The sequence below is a fragment of the Bison bison genome, unplaced genomic scaffold (genome assembly GCF_000754665.1).
Source record: "Bison bison bison isolate TAMUID 2011002044 unplaced genomic scaffold, Bison_UMD1.0 scf7180017864373, whole genome shotgun sequence".
NCBI lineage: Eukaryota > Metazoa > Chordata > Mammalia > Artiodactyla > Bovidae > Bison > Bison bison.
The window spans coordinates 4,650,849-4,669,872 of NW_011494945.1; the positions used below are offsets into that span (position 1 = coordinate 4,650,849).

Genomic DNA, 19,024 nt, shown 5'->3' on the forward strand with positions numbered 1-19,024 from the left:
CCCTACTCTATCGCCACACTCAGTGGTAGCATTTTCCAAAACTCCAGTAAGACGAAAACTCATCACCACAGTCCCTGATCCACTTGGAAAGGAGTGCTTCTTACAGGAGTTTAACATGGAAGCTGTAAGGCTAAGGCACAAGCATATAATCTGTTGTCAGCGATCATCCATCTTCCTGCCAAAGAAAACATGAAGGCAAGACCTCATCGTCAAGCTGCCGGTGTAATTTGTACAAGCCACTCACGATGCATTTTAGCAACTGTTCATTATTGTATATAGGTTATAAGGTTCGTCTTTTTTTTTTTTTTCCTTTTTCAGATTATCCACAGGCCATATTAGTTAATATTCCATTTTTGTTTCCTTTTAAATACTACTTATCGGAACTAAACACGTTTTGTTTTACTGGTATTTCGACCCCCTTTAACAGCCTACACTCCCTTGCCTTTTAGTCTCCAGAATCACCATTCACTCGCTGGTTATGCAGGAATTGATTACGCTGGGGTTTTAGGTAGACCCCGGAAGCTGAGGTAGGTGGGCTGCCATGACAAAGCTGAGTGTCATGATCAAGTACTTGACAAGGTTTTATTTCATTCTCATGGTATTTCCAGCATACTAATAAAAAACAAAAACCTTGTTTCATAAATGAGGTAGCCTCCTATTTTATATCTGTCAAAAAAAAAATTGTACCATGGGAAATTTCTTTGAATGTAGAGAGGCCAAGGTAATTAATGTTTACTTTTTAAAATTATTAATTTTTAAAGCTAAAGTAGGCTACTGTATCCCAAATATCAAGGTTTGAGTGATTCAAAGATGTGGCAATGAATTGTTTCATGGGTCCTAAGCAGTCATCTGATAAAAATCCCTATTTATGGTAGTTTGGTGGTAATGAGTCTGTGTTGTGTGCAGGCTTCACATTTAGCTATGGGGATTTGGCCCTTTATTCTTGAAAATTGTAGCCTATCACTTGCAGTGTGTATCTGAAACAAAGCATGAGTCTCTGTCAACAAGTAAAGTGATACAATGTGGCTGTGACTGTCATCCACTCAGTGAGCCTGGAAGCTGTGTGTTGCTGTTGTCTACCTTATTATTTGCTCCCTCCTTGCAGCAACAATGAAGTTTTCAGTTTGAAAACTCCTGAACAGTTTTAAATATGTATTTAAATTATTCACATATTTTTAAATTTTGGAGCTAATTTGCTCATACTTTCCACCCATATCTCTAGACGCCGGGAACTTACTCTTAATACCGTTCACCATAAATTGTAACCCAGGCCTAAAGCAGATTCACGAGACACTGCATCCCAGAGGCCTACTAGATTCCCAGGCAGCCTCCAGGGTATGTTCTCAGGACTACAATTTAGCAAAACTTTAATGGAATATGAAAATCAAAGTAAAAAAAGTATGCTCTGAAAATATGTTAAGAACTTGACATACTTTCCTCTCAAAGCATTTACCTTAAATATTTAAAGTTTTATATGTTAACACAAAAGTTGACAATTATATGAAACTTCTTATCCCCCCACCCATTATAATTTTTTTTCCAGTGTACCATTAGAACTCTAAGTGGAAAGCTGAGACCAAGCCATTCTCTAGGTTACACAAAATTGGATGGGGTTCCATCCTCTGAAATCACCGGGACCAGTAAGTACTGCAACTAAGCAACCAGTGGAACTAAGCAGGGATAGTCATTGACTCTTCAGCAGGCTTTTGAAGGATGTAGGGAAGAAAGGGCAACAGAATGTAAAGACAGTATAAAAAGAGGTATGCGAGGGCATCAAAGTTCGCCACCAGGAAGTCTTCAGTCCCACCCATGCTACAGGTGCCTACCTCTGATCTCATAGCACATTTTCTGTTCAGCCTTATTGGATTTATCATCAGGTTATCTGAACATGGGACAGCTTACAAATAACAGTGGCACGTATTTAAATGTTAAGTGCAGTTAAAGGAGTATAATTACCAGAAGTAAACATACGTGTACTTTACAACCAAGTGTACATTTACTTTAAAAGTGTGGGAAGTTGAAGCTAATGGCATTAATTTTTTTTCCCCCCATACTTGGGCAGAGTCCATGGGATCATCTGCAAACATGTCTAAACAGATAATGTCTGATCATGAAATGCAAATGAAGTCTTATTTCTATTTATGAATAGAATTTGAAGCTCAGTGCAAGCACTGTGCAGTTTTCAGGAGAAATTACAGGTCTTGGGGTAGGGCTATAGACTTAAGCATTGCAACTGTGATCAAAGAGATGAATTCTGAAAATAGTATCAGTAATCTGGGTGGCTTATTGTTACTGAAATGGATGCATCCCAGCCACAGGCACTGCAGTAAACCCTAACCAGAATGTTTCTGGAAGATCCCTGGGCATCCTGTTACAGTAACATCCCATCCGGACTGTGTGTGAAGAGGAATGATCGCTCCCTTCTTTTATAGTGTTGGCCTCAAACGCCAGAACCTTTTACGTTTGAGAATTTGCTGAGTTCTTTAAAGATTTTATCTATTCTTTTAAAAAAGTGTCTTGGATTAAACAACAACAACAACAACAAAATGTATGTCCATCAGGTCACTTTACTGCAATTAAGTAACAGTCTTTAGAAATTAGGCCTTAGTTTGAAAGATTAAAGTAACATTCCTTGGTCTAAAACAAATCTTTGTGAATACTGGTATTTTTTCTTAGGTTGTATATTTTAGACTTTGAGAACTTTTTGTACCAAACAACATATTACTAAATATGCATTTTATGTAATTTAGCATCTTATCTTCTATACTTTTAACTTTATATTATTACAGCACAGCACTCTCCCTAAGAGTCTATTTTAGTGGAGCCTTCGCAGTGTTATAGATCCTGTTTGATTCATTCCATTAGACTGAAACTACATATGTGTAATATTATACACAAACACAATAGTCTGAGATCTAAGTTATATTATACTTGTCGTGTTGCTCTTTTACTATGTAAGATAAACAAGATCAAGTCTGAGTTTCAGATAATTACTCCCCCCCCCCAATATCAGCCAAATAATAAAAGGAAAAACATTCTGAAGGTCTTTACAGAATAAGTTTTCTCAGATCTACTCTTTCTGAAAAATCACAGGGTAGTCAGGAGTTTGTGCTGAAACTATAGAAAAAAATAAGTATTTTATAGCGGCAGGTTTGATGATTGTTCATAGCTGTTTGTATATGAAATACAACTTCCAGTAGTAAGTTGCAGCTGTGTGTATGGTGTAGTAAGTTGCTGAATGTCTCTAAGATCAAAATTGTTTAAAGCTCTATTATAAATAAATTACATATTTAGTGTTTATACTGAACCTTCAAGGTTGCAGATTGAGAAAGCTGATATTGAAAAAGTTACTGGGTTTTCTAGTTGTTTACTTATCAGCCTCACTTTGCCTTTCCTCCTGAGTGCCCTCCTCCCCCAACAACTACAAATCCATATGTTTTACCGACATCTCCATCCTCAGCTTGAGACAGGAATGGAAGGACTTTGCCCTTCACAAACGATCCAAGCTGAAAAGAAAAGTTAAGGAGATTGCATTTCTCTCAGCACAAAGAATTTAAGAACAGGCGGATCCTGAAGGGGCTTTATAAAAAAGATGGCATCTTCCCAGGTGAACAAGCCACATTTGAGGAGGATCTAATATACATATGCATTGGGGATTTAATTATGAGTTTGTGTATTATTAACGCAATAATAAGAAGAAACAAATGGAAGATCCCTGGGCATCCTAGAAACAAACGTACTAAAATATAATTTCAAGATGAGGGACCCATTCCTGTTTTTTTCTTTTAGTGGAGTTTAGGTCATGTCATGACTTTGGTTTTAACTTTAAATCTTTAAAATTTTAATTGCTTTCTTATATTTATATATAAATAGAAAAAATACAGGCAGTGTTAAAGGGGAACACACTAGGATAAATATATATGAATGCAAATTTTTGCCAGAAAGTTTTACCAATTTGAGCAATTCTTTCTAGCAGAAATAGATATTTTCTTCATAAAGAGTTTTTTTTCCCCCCATTTATGCCTAAAACTGCAACTTGATAATATGCTTGTTTAAATATCAGGTCCTAGTGCAACAAATTCAGAAGTCAGAAAAATTCTAAGCTAAAATTGCTAGAATATCTTTCATTCTATTTTACTGTTACAACTTAAACAATTCAGAAATCTGGGGTGTTTCTGGCAACTTGAGTAAAACACACTGCAAATCCAAAGGGAGAACATGTAAATGGAAGAAATGTCTGATTTCTGAACTGTTTTGCCCTTATGAACAGTATCCTGTTCATCTCACATATTGATTCTGAATACCTCGTCAGCACCTGCTCCAAGAAGGTCCCTTGACACTGGAGCAAGTCAGAATAACTTACTTTCATAGCTTATTTAACAGCAGGCGAACAATTTTTACACTGACTTGAAATCTAAGTCGATCTGATATTATCTAGAATCCAGGCTTAAATTTTGTACGAAGTTTCCAAATAGCAGAAGAAATTAAAACAGAGATACTAAAAACACCAATGTGAGACAACAAATAATATTTCCAGTCCTAATCAAACCACAACCCTTTCAGTATAGCTTGAGGTATTTTTAAGTATTTGTACAAGCTAAATAGCATTCACAGTTTCCAAAGCTGCTTTTTTACTGAGATAGCCTCATATTCTCATGATAGTTGACTTTCAGACAGGTTTTATTGTACATGAAAACTGAGTCTGAGTCTCTGCCCTCAGACTCACGGAAATATCGGACAGCTAGCTGTTCACTGGCAGCAAATGGTTCTTGTAGTAATGAGGGTTCTATTTCCCAATTATTGTGCTACTCCTAGGATGTGATTAAAAAAATAACAAATTTGCAATTCATATATAAAAGGAATACTTGCTTCAGTTTCTGAAAGCAAGTCCAGTCTGGTGGAGGTATATAAGACATTAAATAACAGAGTCAGATTCCTTCTTAAAGATTGCAGATGAGCTTGACAGAGAGTTCTGGTTCGCCAGCATTTTCTCCATCTTTTCTCCTCCAGTGGTTTTAGTGACCTCTCTTTGCTTCTTACTGTGGACCCATGGGATAAAACAAAGAACAGCACCTCCAATAAGGGGAGGGATTCCAGCGAGGTAGAAGGCCACATCATAGGAGCCCAGCTTGTCCCGGAGTAGCCCTGGGAAGGGAAAACACTGTCAGCAGGAGAGAAAAGCATGACTGTTGGGGCCCAGAGGAGTCGCCCTGGTGGCCCACTGCCAACCTAGGACCTTCATCCCAGCAGGCCAGTGCAGACACCTCAGAGAGCAGACGTTTTTAAGGACATGGTTCTGAAAGATAAACCTTTTCTGATAGGAAAGAAAAGATGTCATTTCTTTAATCTTGTTGCAAATCTGTGACAGGCTTCTGAGTTTTCCTACCAAGATATAACGTGGACAGAACACGTGCAGTCAAGCTTTGGCTTTCTCAAAACCCTTCAGAGGCCCTTTGGGTATTCTGACACATGGTGTTAAGGTCCTGTTTCGGCTGAAAGTGGACGGTCCACCAAGCTGAAACCTGTCATACACACAGGCTTCAAAATGTTTACATTTTCAGACCTTTTGTGTGCCTGTTTATGAAATAACATGAAACTACTTAAAATGATAATCCAAAATCATGAAAAATTATAAATCTAAGAGGATGAAAAAGTTACACTGTTAAATACATTTTGGAAAGATACTAAGGTTTGTCAGCACCTGAGGGGAAAATGTAAGAGTATAGATATGGTATTCTAATAGAGCCTACGGCTGTGCTTCTGAAAACTGTCAGAGTACTCCTTATTTCTATTTTGCTAACAAAATCCAGATTTTAAAAGTTATCTTAGTGTTTCAGACTTTTGCTGTACAACCTAAGTGACCAGAAATGTTCCAGGAACACATTATAATGGGTATCTGACTCTGCTAAATAAACAGCTGAGGATTTGTTCAGGTAAATACCAACACATTGGGGGGAAAAAAAGTGTACAGTCATTCCAAATAGAAACGTAAAACATACAGTATATCTAAATACATGCTTTTCCTATCTGAATCAAATATTGCATATGTAACTGAACCTTGCATCTTCATGAACACAGGTTATGTTTGGCTGTAATACTGTAATCCCTAGAACCTCCTGGCGTTTTTCTGCCCACTTTGGGAATTTCCTGTTACCCCCTTCATTCTTGATCTGTTATAGTCACCTCCAGTGGCAAAAAGAAACACCTTTTCTAGTAAAGTACTTCCTATAACTTGCTGTGGACTTGGAAACCCTAACAAAGCATGTAAGAGGTAAAAACAGGTTGTTAACTGGGAGAGAGGGGAAGGACTGGAGGGTTCTCCTGCAAGGAGACTGTGATGTTTAGAACTTATATTTCACTTGGTGTGCTCAGTAGTGGTTCTGCTTGCTTGATTCATGACTAGGTTCCTAACTGGCAAATTTGCTGACATGTGTGGTTCTGAATAAGAGAATGAATTGAAGTTTCACTGAGTCACTCACATACAAGACAGATGCTAGTACATACATTTAAATTTCATAATTTTATATCAAATCTTATAATTTATAGTAGTACCCAGTTAATACTGAATGTGAGACAACTTTATACTATCATTCAGAAGATTTCTAAAGGTAAAATTCGTGTAACATAAAATTAACCATTTTAGTGGCATCTGGTATATTTACAGTGTTGTACAACCACCACTCTCTCTCTAGTTCCAAAATATTTTCATCACACCAGAAGAAAAGTCCACACCCAATACGCAGTGACTCCCTAATCCCCCTTCCCTCCATCCCCTCGCATCTGTTCTGTCTCTGAATTTATTCTGGCTATTTCACATAAATGGAATAGTATGTGACCTTTTGTATTTGGCTTCTTTCACACTTAGCATGATGTCTGAGGCTCACCTACCTGGTGGTGTGTGCCGGTACGATGCTTCATTCCTTTCTATGGCCGAAGAACCCCATTGTACGGATGTAGTACATTCTGTTTACCCATTCATCTACTGACGGACATTTGGGTTCTCCTGTTAAGTGTTACTTTTCATTTAACTATTTCTCAGGGAGGACTGTGATCTCTTACACAATTCATACATATTTAGAAATCTTTCAGAATCTTCACCTCTTGAAAGAAAGAAGTCACATTTCCTATTCCTCCAAAACACTTACTAGCACAGGAACTCTTAAGTCTTCAAGTCCAGAAGCTAACTGCTATACATTTCAGCGGGCGTTTAAGATATCAGTAAGAGTAAGAGGGCTCATCAGCAAATTTTTCCAACATGCCATCTGCTGGTCTTAGTAAAAATGTTATAGATAAGCCACATACAACAGCAAGACAGCAGAAAGCAATAAATCATAATATATTTAACATGTGAGACTCAGGACCTACTGTAGACAGTGCTAGGACAATGTTATTTACCTGCGATCGGTGGGCCCACAGTCATGGGAATAGACATGAATCCGAGCAGAAATCCAATTGCTTGGGACACGTCCTGGGCACCAACCAACTCAAAGGCAATGGGGGCCATAATGGAAATGAAGCATCCATCGAAGAGACCCATGATGAGGCAGACAGCAATGAGGCCCCCAAAGACGCTGCACAGGGGGATCATCATGGACATCAGACCGATGAAGAGAAAGGACAGGACCTGGGACAGGCACACAGTGTCAGCACCGCTCTCGGAACAGGGAGCATCACAATTACTGAGCGACATGCGTAGGGCTTTTAAGTGGTTACCGGTTAGTCACCTCCCCAGCCCACTTTGCCTTGATTTTATATACATAATCAACTCCCACAATCATCTTCCCTGAATTCCCCTCACCCTTTCTCAGTATTTCCATTAAGGGACAAGAAAAAAGTAAGGGTTTTTGTATACTTACTTTCCTTTCCCAGCAGTAAGCTCTTTGAGATCAGAATCTGTACAAAAGTCATCTTTGGCCCTACATATAATAAGGTTTAAGGATCTTGTACCTGGTCAGTGCTCATTATGTATTTGTTCTTTGAATATCAGCTCAAATTCACTCATCCAACATATGATTTAGAAATTTTACCTTTGAAATTATTTGCACTTTACTGGTGTCAGTCCTCTGCATAATGAAAATACGCCAGCCAGATCTATCCTTCACCTGACAGAGCTTCCAGTTTGCTAAAGTAACAGAATCAAACACTGGATTTTCCCTGCCATTGGGCAGCTCCTGTGCTCTGTTCTATGCACTGTGCTATGTGAATAAAACCTGGTTAGTACCCTTGGGTTATGAAGAGATGACTGTGTAAATAAGTGCACATGAAGTATTCTAGATGTTCTAGTTGTATATTCAAAGCATGGTGGGTACAAAAAAGGAAGGAGTAGACAATTCAGTTTTTTAGGCAAATAACTAAAATTGTATCATTCACTCATTAGGTGGAATAGATGTTTTAAAAAGAATCAGCTTTTTTAAAAGTATGCATATAACAGAAACTGTCGTTTATTTAATGCTTATGAAATGCAGGCATTGTTCCAAGGACTTTAGGTGGTGACTTTATGAGGTGAGCCCTAATATTTTCCCCATTTTACAGATGAAGCGAGTGATGCTGGGAGGTTTAGTAACCCCAGGTGGAGCCAGCCTGGAAGCCGGGCCTGCCTGGGCAGTAAGTAGCAGGGGCAGTGGAACCGTTCCTAGAGGGCCCCCTCTGATGACAGCGGGGCAGGGACGGGAGGGAGAAGCCACAGAGAGCAGCGCTCCAGATCTCCACCTTCATCTGCTCTGTTTGGCCAGGGCTTAATGGGGGACACCAAGCTTGGCAGGGCCTCGGGGCAGCCCCCACCACCTCAGTGCACAGCAGGATCACCTGAGGACAGGGACCCCCAACAGTGGTTTTCACAAGCTCCCCAGGTGACTTCGGCACATGTCATCCACTGACCCCACAATCAAAAGCATTCTTGAAAAAGATTTTAAACTCCAAGTTGGGGACTTCTCTGGCGGTCTAGTGGTTAAGGCTCTGTGCTCCCAATACTGGGGGGCTGCTGCTGCTGCTAAGTCACTTCAGTCGTGTCCAACTCTGTGTGACCCCTGAGACGGCAGCCCACCAGGCTCCCCCGTCCCTGGGATTCTCCAGGCAAGAACACTGGAGTGGGTTGTCATTTCCTTCTCCAATGCATGAAAGTGAAAAGTGAAAGTGAAGTCGCTCAGTCGTGTCCAACTCTTCGAGACCCCATGGACTGCAGCCTACCAGGCTCCTTTGCCCATGGGATTTTCCAGGCAAGAGTACTGGAGTGGGGTGCCATTGCCTTCTCTGATACAGGGGGCACAGGTTTGATTCCTGGTCAGGGGATTAAGATCCCACATGCCACTCAGGGAGGCCAGGGAGAAAAAAAAAATCCAAGTTGGTCTCTCGTCTGACACCATTGTATTATATAGCTGAGTAAATATGGCTTTATGGTAGAATTAGTTTAAGACTCAGAGTTGGCTATTTGAAAAAGAAGTCTGGCACTTCACATTTTTTTCCTAAAGAACATGATCTCCACATTCTGATTGTTTATACTCTACTGAAACATCTTTTCCTCAGATCCCATGTCCATTAGGGTGGAAGCGTAATTCCTTAGTGCTGCTTAGTGTTTTGGGCTTCCCTGGTGGCTCAGATGATACAGCATATGCCTGCAATTCAGGAGACCTGGGTTCGATCCCTGAGTTGGGAAGATCCCCTGGAGGAGGAAATGGCAACTCATTCTAGTATTCTTGCCTGGAGAATTCCATGGACAGAGGAGCCTGGCGGGCTACATTCCATGGGCTTGCAGAGTTGGACACGACTGGGTGACTAACAGACACAGACTGGCTAGGCACTGGGCTTGCAGCCTTAAGGCTGGAAAGAGCTAAGGCCCAGAGGACAGGCCCGGGTCCAGACCGCTGTGACCCTGGCAGAAAGACCCGATGCTTCCCATCTACCATCTAGAGTTAAGGAGTTACTGTTACTGAAAAACTAATTAGACCAATCCTAATATTATTTATTAGATACAGTTTTACTCTATCTACAAACACAAAGGAGATAAAATTCCAGTGAACCTGGAATAAAATGTTAGGACATCACGGGGCCAGATTCAATGGGTTTAATGCCCAACCACACCACTGTACTTCTACTAGGTTAGCTTAGAATGCGCTTCCTGTTCTTTTCATATTTTGTTCAGTACAAATCTCCTGCAAGATAAGACAACCAGAGTGAAAGTTGAAAGCTTATAGCACGAAGTCAGTTTTGCTGAATAAACAAATGTTTTCTTGGACCCAATACATTTAACACGAGACCCAGGCACTTACAGTGCTTATCCTGATTTTTCTATTCATTTTTGGCCCCTTCAAATTTTTATTCTTTGTTCAGTTTTCTAAGAAATCATTCATATAAGAGTTTCAAGTTTATTATATATTTTGAGCACATTATTACTTCTTAATACTTTACCTGACTACAAGCTCTCCTTTTCTCAATTGAAATTATATTAATTTATATTCTCTTTTTCAACTATTTGACAGTATTTAAAACTTAAATTTTAACAATAATTGTTAAATAAAAATTATTAGTTATTTAAAGTAAAATTTGTTGGTTTTCTTTAAGAATTGAATTGATAGAAATTTACACACATTCTCTAGTAGCTCTCAGAAAATACCTGGTTACTTCTGCCTTATTTGCAGCTAAATAGTAGTGAGAAATGCTGCTGTTTCTCAGCAGGTGTAACTACCCTAAATGTAGCTAAGTTCAGAGGTAGCAGACCAAGCTGACAAGGACATACCTGTTCCCCACACTCAGGAACACTCCACCCACAAGTAGCATAGAACGAGGTTTAGCGCACTGTGCGTGTAGGAAGTTCATCACTTCCCCCAGTATCTACTGATCTGTAGATACAAGCCCCAGTGTGTAGGGTGAGTAAGTTAGTATTACAGTCTTTTTTTCCACCCCAAACACAGTAGCTCTGGTTAGATTTAAAAAAGAGATTCAAAGGTTCCTAACCCTTTTCTAGGCTCTAGCACTGCCATTTAATGAGACATTGACTTTTGAGATTTCTTTCTTGCTTCTGCTTCTTAAAACTGTACAGGAAATATCTTCTGTCATAATATTACAGTCTCTAGAAGAATAACCCCCTGCTTCAGTTAGTTTATGTACCTAAGAACAACAACAAGCAAAGTCCTTGCTATTATAGTTCCCATTTCTGTCACAAAGAACATTTTTGGAGGAAATGTCAGTGGCAGTTTTGCTCAGAAATCTAAGCATAATGACGGAAGAGGGAAAAATGAGCTGCACCTGAATAAGCAGAAGGCACTTTCAGAGGCAGATGCAAATTACATTAATTTATATTCTCTTGGCCACAGTTAGAAACAAGTGTTGCTCCTATGAATTTATTCAATATAAAGTTTGCAGACTCTCAGAGCCTCTGGCTAGGAGTCCACTAGTTGGCAGCAGTGGTCTTCAGGTCCATCACACCAAAGGGAAGTGTTCAGGGCACAGCCGGGCATCCGGCTTCTTCTAAAGCACGCAGTCCTGTGGCAGCGCTTCACCCAGAAGTCTGTCCAGCTTTCCTATTACACATAAACACCACCAGTTCTGCCTGGAGGAGGAACCAGCCCCAATGCCACAGCCCAGGTGAGAAGAGAGAATCATAGTCTGGTTCCTTGTTCAGGCAGGGGAACTGCTCAATATCTGGATACCATTGTAGAAGTAGCTTATGTTTGGTAAAGCATATACCTTTTATCCCAAGGTATCTTTCAGAAAACATAAAATACTAAAAGGGAACAAAAAACAGCAGCAACAACAACAAAACTGGGCAATGAGGCTCAGTTTGTTTTACAAGCAGAAGTGACTTCCAGAGGAAGACGGATCTAAAAGTGATTCATTTTTCTAAATTACAAAAAAACAATTCTGCATTTCAAAAGTAACTCATGAATATATTCCTGACAAAATTCAAACTGTAGAAAAATGTATACAGTAATAAATGAAAGTCTTCCTTCAACCCCCTCCACCCTCAACCCACACTGTCCTGGTCAGGAATAACCAGTCACTAATGGGATGGTCCTCCCAGGCCTTTCCTGTGTGCACCCATCGGGGTTTGTCTGCTTACGTACATGGATATGATGCCCACACTTTGGTTTACATCCATGGCACAGAGCAATCTGACACAATGGGAAAGTGATCTTAATCCAAAGCTTTCCATTCTTTCATTAGAGTTACAACTTCCAAACCTTTAAACACTCACACTTTTGAAACAGGTACACAGTAAAGACAGAAATCTGCAATACTGTACTGGTGACTAGAAATACAGGCCTGTGAAGTTAAGAAAGATGGCTGGGAAGGTGCCAGGATGCAGTCTTCCCTCTCCTAATGGAGTACTCCAGGAACCTCTGCAGAGATTCTCTTATCATTCTATATAATACATTTCAATCATCTCTTCGCTCAGTATTCAGAATTGTTAGGCTGAAAATACTTGGTTACCCAAGACCTTGCTGGAAGTTTAAATTCAGAACTCTTTAGCAAAAGTGTAAGATATATTCCTAAACTCTGTTACCTATAAGCAAAGATCCCCACATCAGAAAAACCAAGGTCTCCTTTCTTGAGACCTGTTCCAGATCAGGATCTGCCTCAGTATTTAATAGAATATTAAAATCTCACAAAGGCAAGGATTTATTAGTGATCCCCCTGGGCAGGCAGTTTACATAAGCTGTCACCATGAATCCTCACACAACCCTCTGCAGGATCTGGGGGAGACAAGCTGTATCTCACTTTAGAGTCTGTGCTTTTCTGCTCTGCAGCCTCCCCAAACCCAAGATGACTGTGCCCCCAAAGCAGACCACATGGGATGCTGCGAACTGTGTCCCAGGCCTGGAAGCCACTCAGAACTAGTGTCACAGGGACAGGGAGGGAGGAGGACTGCCCTGACAAGGCTGAGCTGTAACAGCAGCAAGAAGCAGGCGTGTCTGAGAAAACCCAGCAGCCAGGAAAGGAAGGAGAGGAAGGTAGGCTGCAGAAGCATTCCAGCCCTTAACAGCGGGGCCAGAGGGCAAACAGCCAGGCAGGGAGACAGGGAGGGGAGGAGGAATAAGCCGACCCACAGAGCTGGACTTGATCACAGCAGAGAAAAGCCAAGGATCAAAAACCACACAATTTTTGGGAGTTGGGGCAGGGGAGAGTCAGAGCGGGGAGGGCTGTTGGTGGCTCCCAGCAGCACAGGACACCCCTTCTGCTCCACGGGCCTCCCTGGACTGCAGTCACCTCACCTCGCTGTGACACTCGCTGTGCCACACTGTGGCTAACCTTTCATCCAAAATGAAATTACTCATTCTTCACTCACTCCCGTGTAACTGTCGGCCACAAGTGGGCCAAGTCAGGAAAGGCTGTTTTCTTTCCTCAGTTACATGAACTACTAACGTATCTGCCCCCTGTTATGTTGTAAATGACCCTCCTCTGGGGGGAAACCTTTCTAAAGTCAAAAGTTGTTTTGGAGTAAAGTGTTGATGTATAAAACACGCCATGACTTCGTCCATCGTGTCACCACAGTCTGGCCTCCATCCTCTCTAACCTGGATGCTGTATCATCTCCTCCCTGGTCTCCCTCCCTCTTGCACTCCCGCTTCCCTCACAGTCTTCAATCCTCCACACACGGAGCAACCACGCCGACTTCAAAATGCAAGATCACGTTATTCTCCAACAAGGACCTACTATGCTTAAAGTAAAATGTCTCCTTCGTGTATTCCAAGGCTCTGTTTAATCATGGGGAGAGGCCCCTCCTCTTCCCATGCCCTGCTCTTTCCAACCTCTTCCCAGGCCACTCTGTCTTCTTGAGTTCGCAATCATGCCCAGCTTTTCCCTGCCTCAGGTCTTGCTCTGGGAACTCAAGGATCATGTCTGTATCATGTTTGTATCACCCACCAGGGTCGGGGCTGGTGCTTGGGGCACAGCAGACACTCTTTTAATAAATGAAAGGAAGCCAAAAGTCTGTAAGGCAACAAATGTCCACTAGAGGGCTCCCTTGACACTTGAGAACAAGACTTCTGTTTAACATTCAACAGACATACCCACAGTTAAGGTGTTAATAAAAGGGGGAATGGTCGTTAACACAGAAATACTTGCAAAGGTAGTGTTCTCCCAGCCTTCCAGCTATGTGACCAGACTCCTTACTGCGCTGACCGCCTAGATCTACAGAGACACCCACAGTGAGGCCGCTTCTGTCCCTCTGAGTTCACATTTGTAAGTGCGATGGCACGCACCTTGAAGGGCTGGGCAAGGAGGGAAGGCGCACTGGGTTCATTGACCACCACTACTGTGTAGTTTTAGAATATTTACATCACCCCAAAAGAAACCCCACTGCCAGTAGGAGTTACTCCCCAGACCCTCCTTCGCTCAGCCACCAGCAACCACTGATCTACACTTTCTGTCCCTGGATCAGCCAATTCTGGACACTAGGTATACAGGGAGCCACACAATATGTGGCCTTTTGTGACTGTATGAACCCTGGCCCCTCCTCCTCTGTATTCACCCTTCACAGCTACTAGGTTAAGCTTTATAAAATACAACTCTTGTCACGCCCTTGTATAAAAAAATCCTTAACGGCTCCTGGTAGATTCAGGATCGAGCTCAGCCTCTTCTGTGCTCACAAGGCCCTTCCCAACCTGACTCCTGCCTATTCGCCAGCCAGCCAATCTACTATTCTCTTAGTCCACTCAAACACTGTTCCCAGACACAGCACACAATGTCACGTCTCCGTCTCTGCCCATGCAGCTGCTTCTGCTCGCAGCACTCTTCTCTGTCTTCTTTATCTATTTAACTGTTACCTCCCAACAGTCCGCCAGCCAAGGGAGCCTGCTCAGACCTCCTCTAGTGATTTAGCTGCTTTGGGCCTGTGTTTCTGTGGCCCCACCTAGCCCCGTTATTTCACTGTGCTGGAACACGGCTTTATCTGTCTTGCCCAGAGACCATTCGTCACAGAGCACACAGATGGTGTTTCATCTGTAGCATTTAGCACAGTACTGGGCATGGAGGAGTCACTTAAATACTTGTGAAGTGAACAACAGTATGGTCTCGGGACAGCACAGCCCACAACACCCAGAAGGCAATCTGCAGTGAGAAAATTCAAAAGACATGCACACCCCTGAATTTCACAGGGATTGCCAAAGGCACATGACCATGAGAACTACATCAAAAATAAAGCATTCTTAGAAAAACGCAAAAGATAGAAAACCATTCTGGTTTGGTGCAGTTCCATGACAGAACAAAGAATATTGTTTGCTCACCAATTTCTTATGTTGAAAACCCCGAACTCCGAACTACCCTGGCAGTCAAGACTCTGAGCTCCCTCTGCAAACTGGAGGTTAGGGAACTAAGATCCCACATGCCATGCAGCACAGCCAAAGAAAAAACCCAGACCTCATAACTGATTTTGCCCTTTAAAAGCTGCTTGTTGAGGTCTAGAAAATAGTTCTCATGTTTACGGAAGAATTTAAGTAAATAAGTACATGTATGAGCCATTAGGTGACAAGGATAAATCTGCTAGAGGAATAAAGGCTTATTAAGGAAGTACCTGTAAGGGCTTCCCTGGTGGCTCAGTGGTAAAGAATCCACTTGCCAACGCAGAGAGGACAGGTTCAATCCCTGGTCCAGGAAGATCCCACATGCCGCAGAGCAACTTCTATCGAGCCCGCGCTCGAGAGCCTGGGAACCACCACCACTGAGCCCACATGCTTCAACCATGGAAGCCCCACACCCCAGAGCCTGTGCTCCACGACAAGAGACATCGCCGCAATGAGAGGCCTGCGCACCTCAACAAAGAGCAGACCCCACACAACCAAGAAGACCCAGCACAGCAAAAATAGAAAAAAAAATAATAAAGAATTAAAACAACACCTCAAGCCCATCTCCACTCCATAGGCTGACCTGAAAGCATCTCCCTGTACTTCTTAGTTCCCTTGGAAATCCCTGCAATAATGCCTGACACTGTGGGATGGGTACATGGGAGGTTCATCAATGAGGTTTAAAACTTTACATAGTACAAGATGTTTTTTAAAAAAAAGAAAGTACCTGGAGATAAATTTTCTTCACACCAGGCACATAATCCGCGATCCGGCCGAAGAGCAGCCGTCCGACTCCTGAAGTGATGCCGATGCACATGAGAACCACCTCTTTATTTTTCTCGTCTTGAAACCTTTCATTCACATATTTCATCTGTAGGCCAAAGAGAAAGAAGCCACACTAAATGTGGTAGGAAAACTTGACAAGTTTTGAGGCTTGGTACAAATGCCTTTTTTTGTACATGTAATAGACTCTCCTTCCAAAGTCAAATTTTTATAAAAATTTGTCTATGATAATTTTTCATAGGAACACATGAAGAAAAAACAACATGGTTTAGCCTGTATAAATAATTTTTATAAGAGGGCTTTAAAAACATTTTTAATAAAAGGTAACCAGCACACCCTTTCAGTTCAGTTCAGTTGCTCAGTCGTGTCTGACTCTTTGCGATGGGAAATAGATGGGGAAACAGTGGAAACAGTGTCAGACTTTCTTTTTGGGGTTCCAAAATCACTGCAGATGGTGACTGCAGCCATGAAATTAAAAGACACTTACTCCTTGGAAGAAAACTTATGACCAACTTAGATAGCATATTCAAAAGCAGAGACATTACTTTGCCAACAAAGGTCTGTCTAGTCAAGGCTATGGTTTTTCCAGTGGTCATGTATGGATATGAGAGTTGGACTGTGAAGAAGGCTGAGCGCCGAAGAATTGATGCTTTTGAACTGTGGCGTTGGAGAACGCTCTTGAGAGTCCCTTGGACTGCAAGGAGATCCAACCAGTCCATTCTAAAGGAGATCAGCCCTGGGATTTCTTTGGAAGGAATGATGCTAAAGCTGAAACTCCAGTACTTTGGCCACCTCAAGCGAAGAGTTGACTCACTGGAAAAGACTCTGATGCTGGGAGGGATTGGGGGCAGGAGGAGAAGGGCACGACAGAGGATGAGCTGGCTGGATGGCATCACTGACTCGATGGAAGTGAGTCTGAGTGAACTCCGGGAGTTGGTGATGGACAGGGAGGCCTGGCATGCTGCAATTCATGGGGTCGCAAAGAGTCAGACATGACTAAGCGACTGAACTGAACTGTACTTCCACTGCTTTCTCTGCAATCACAGAGTTATTATATCAAACAGTTGTTTCAAACAGTCAGACTCACTGTCCCCTACACCAAACACTGGCCTGAATTCTGAAAGTGTACAAAGCCAGTTTCCCAGAAAGCATGCTGGCCCAGATGATCTGCTTGTGGCACCTGCAGCCTTTCTGGACAACACTGCCTTAGAAGACCTCCATTTTGCAGTTTTAGGCCTACTTGGGTAACCAACACCATCACATCTCTCTTTTCCCTTTCAAAACTGGTTAACTATTCTTCCTCTTGTATTTTCACAGTGCTCCAGGATAACTCTCCAAGGAGATGGTCCAGTGGCTAAGATGCTGTGTTCCCAGGTTCAGGGGGCCCACGTTTGATCCCTGGTCAGGGAACTAGATCCCACATGCTATACAGGGATCTATCCCACATGGGGTAGCATGCCACAATTAAGACCTGGCTCAGCCAAATAAATAAATATCCAACAACCAGAACAGAATAACTCTCCTAAACATGGCTTCAATCTTCATCGATCCCTTATACATCAGCTGACTACATTTATACCCCTTACTTTGGTATTAAAAGCCCTCCATAATCTGTCACTGATCTATCTCTGTAACTTTATTACCTACCAATCCTTGACTCAGAAAACTCAGATGTCTACAGGATTCGGGTAAACAGCAGAAAGGAATAAAAGAGACTTGCTGGAGAGGGACTGCGTACACTGAGTCCCATCATTACCGTATAGGACCTCCTGTGCTGCCAAGTCAACCTCCTGGCTGCCTTTTATTTTAAAGAAAAGTCAGAAATCTGGATTTTTGTGTGGAAATATTGGCATCTATCTTAAATTTAGAACACTGCGTGATCCAACCCCATGTGTGCCAAACACGACATGTCACAGCATTGATCTCATCTGGCCCAGCAGGAAGGTTTAATCACGGTGTCACTTAGACACGTCCAACACCTTCTCATCTGTCTACATTTCTGCTGCCACTTCTCCTGGTTCTCTGACTCTGCCCAAGTCCCACCTTTTCTATAAAGCTGTCCTTGATTACCTGACCCTTACATCCCCTTTGGGTTTCTGCCTAGCCTTCATGGGCATCTTAAGTACTGAGCGCCCTCCCCAGCCCTTCTGGCATCATAGGTGGCGCTAGTGGTAAAGAACCTGCCTGCCAATGCAAGAGATAAGAAGAGACATGGGTTCGACCCCTGGGTCAGAAAGATCCCCTGGAGGAGAGCACGGCAACCCACCTCAGTATTCTTGCTTGGAGAATCCCATGGACAGAGGGGCCTGGCGGGCTCACAACCTTCCTTCTTCCATTTCAGTCACCACCACTGCTGTTGACCCAACCACCCAGGTAAACACTGGACAACCATCCTAGACCACCCCCCTCCCTTCAAATCCAGTAGCCGCCATCCAGTTCTGATGACCTGTCCTCCCAAACCTTTCAGACACCCTCCCTTGGTCCATGCTCCCCACAGTTTCTACTTTGGGGGATCACTCCTCCCCTGGATCCCTACACCCGCTTGAACGTGCCTCAGGCCAGAGCCCTCACTCCTAAACCCCTAACCTGCATCCCCTGAGACCACCAGATGAAGTTCAAATTTTAAATAACACTGCTTCACCACTGTGGCCTTGCAGCCTTCAGGGTAAAGCTCAGACTCCTGGTTTGTCAGATGAAGCCTCACCTCCAGCTGCCTCCTCATGCACCCACGTCGGTGGGTGCTGGCCACGGTGGGCTGGGCTGTCCAGCACTTGAAATGTGGCTAATTTGAACTGAGATGTGTAAGTGTAAAACACACAGAAAATTTAGAAACCTTAGTGGAAAAAAAACGTAAAATATCTCAATAATTTAAAAATACCAATTCTTTGTTGGAATAATACTTTGGCTATATTGGCTAAATAAAATATATTATGAAAACATTTCTGAGGTCTTTTTTCTGTTTTT

At 42.4% G+C, this 19,024-nt stretch overlaps 1 protein-coding gene across 1 annotated transcript in view; it reads right to left on the reverse strand.

Moving 5' to 3' along the window:
* Positions 1–294: 294 nt before the first annotated feature.
* The window catches only part of SLC16A10 (solute carrier family 16 (aromatic amino acid transporter), member 10), a 115,760-nt gene continuing 97,030 nt past the window's right edge, over positions 295–19,024 (reverse strand). Inside the window, exons 5-7 of the mRNA XM_010856688.1 lie at positions 16,005–16,148; positions 7,396–7,624; positions 295–5,145 (exon numbers count right to left, since the gene is read on the reverse strand). Of these exons, the coding sequence (XP_010854990.1) occupies positions 4,916–5,145; positions 7,396–7,624; positions 16,005–16,148 (603 nt within the window). The 3' untranslated portion in view covers positions 295–4,915. The remainder of the gene's footprint in view (positions 5,146–7,395; positions 7,625–16,004; positions 16,149–19,024) is intronic.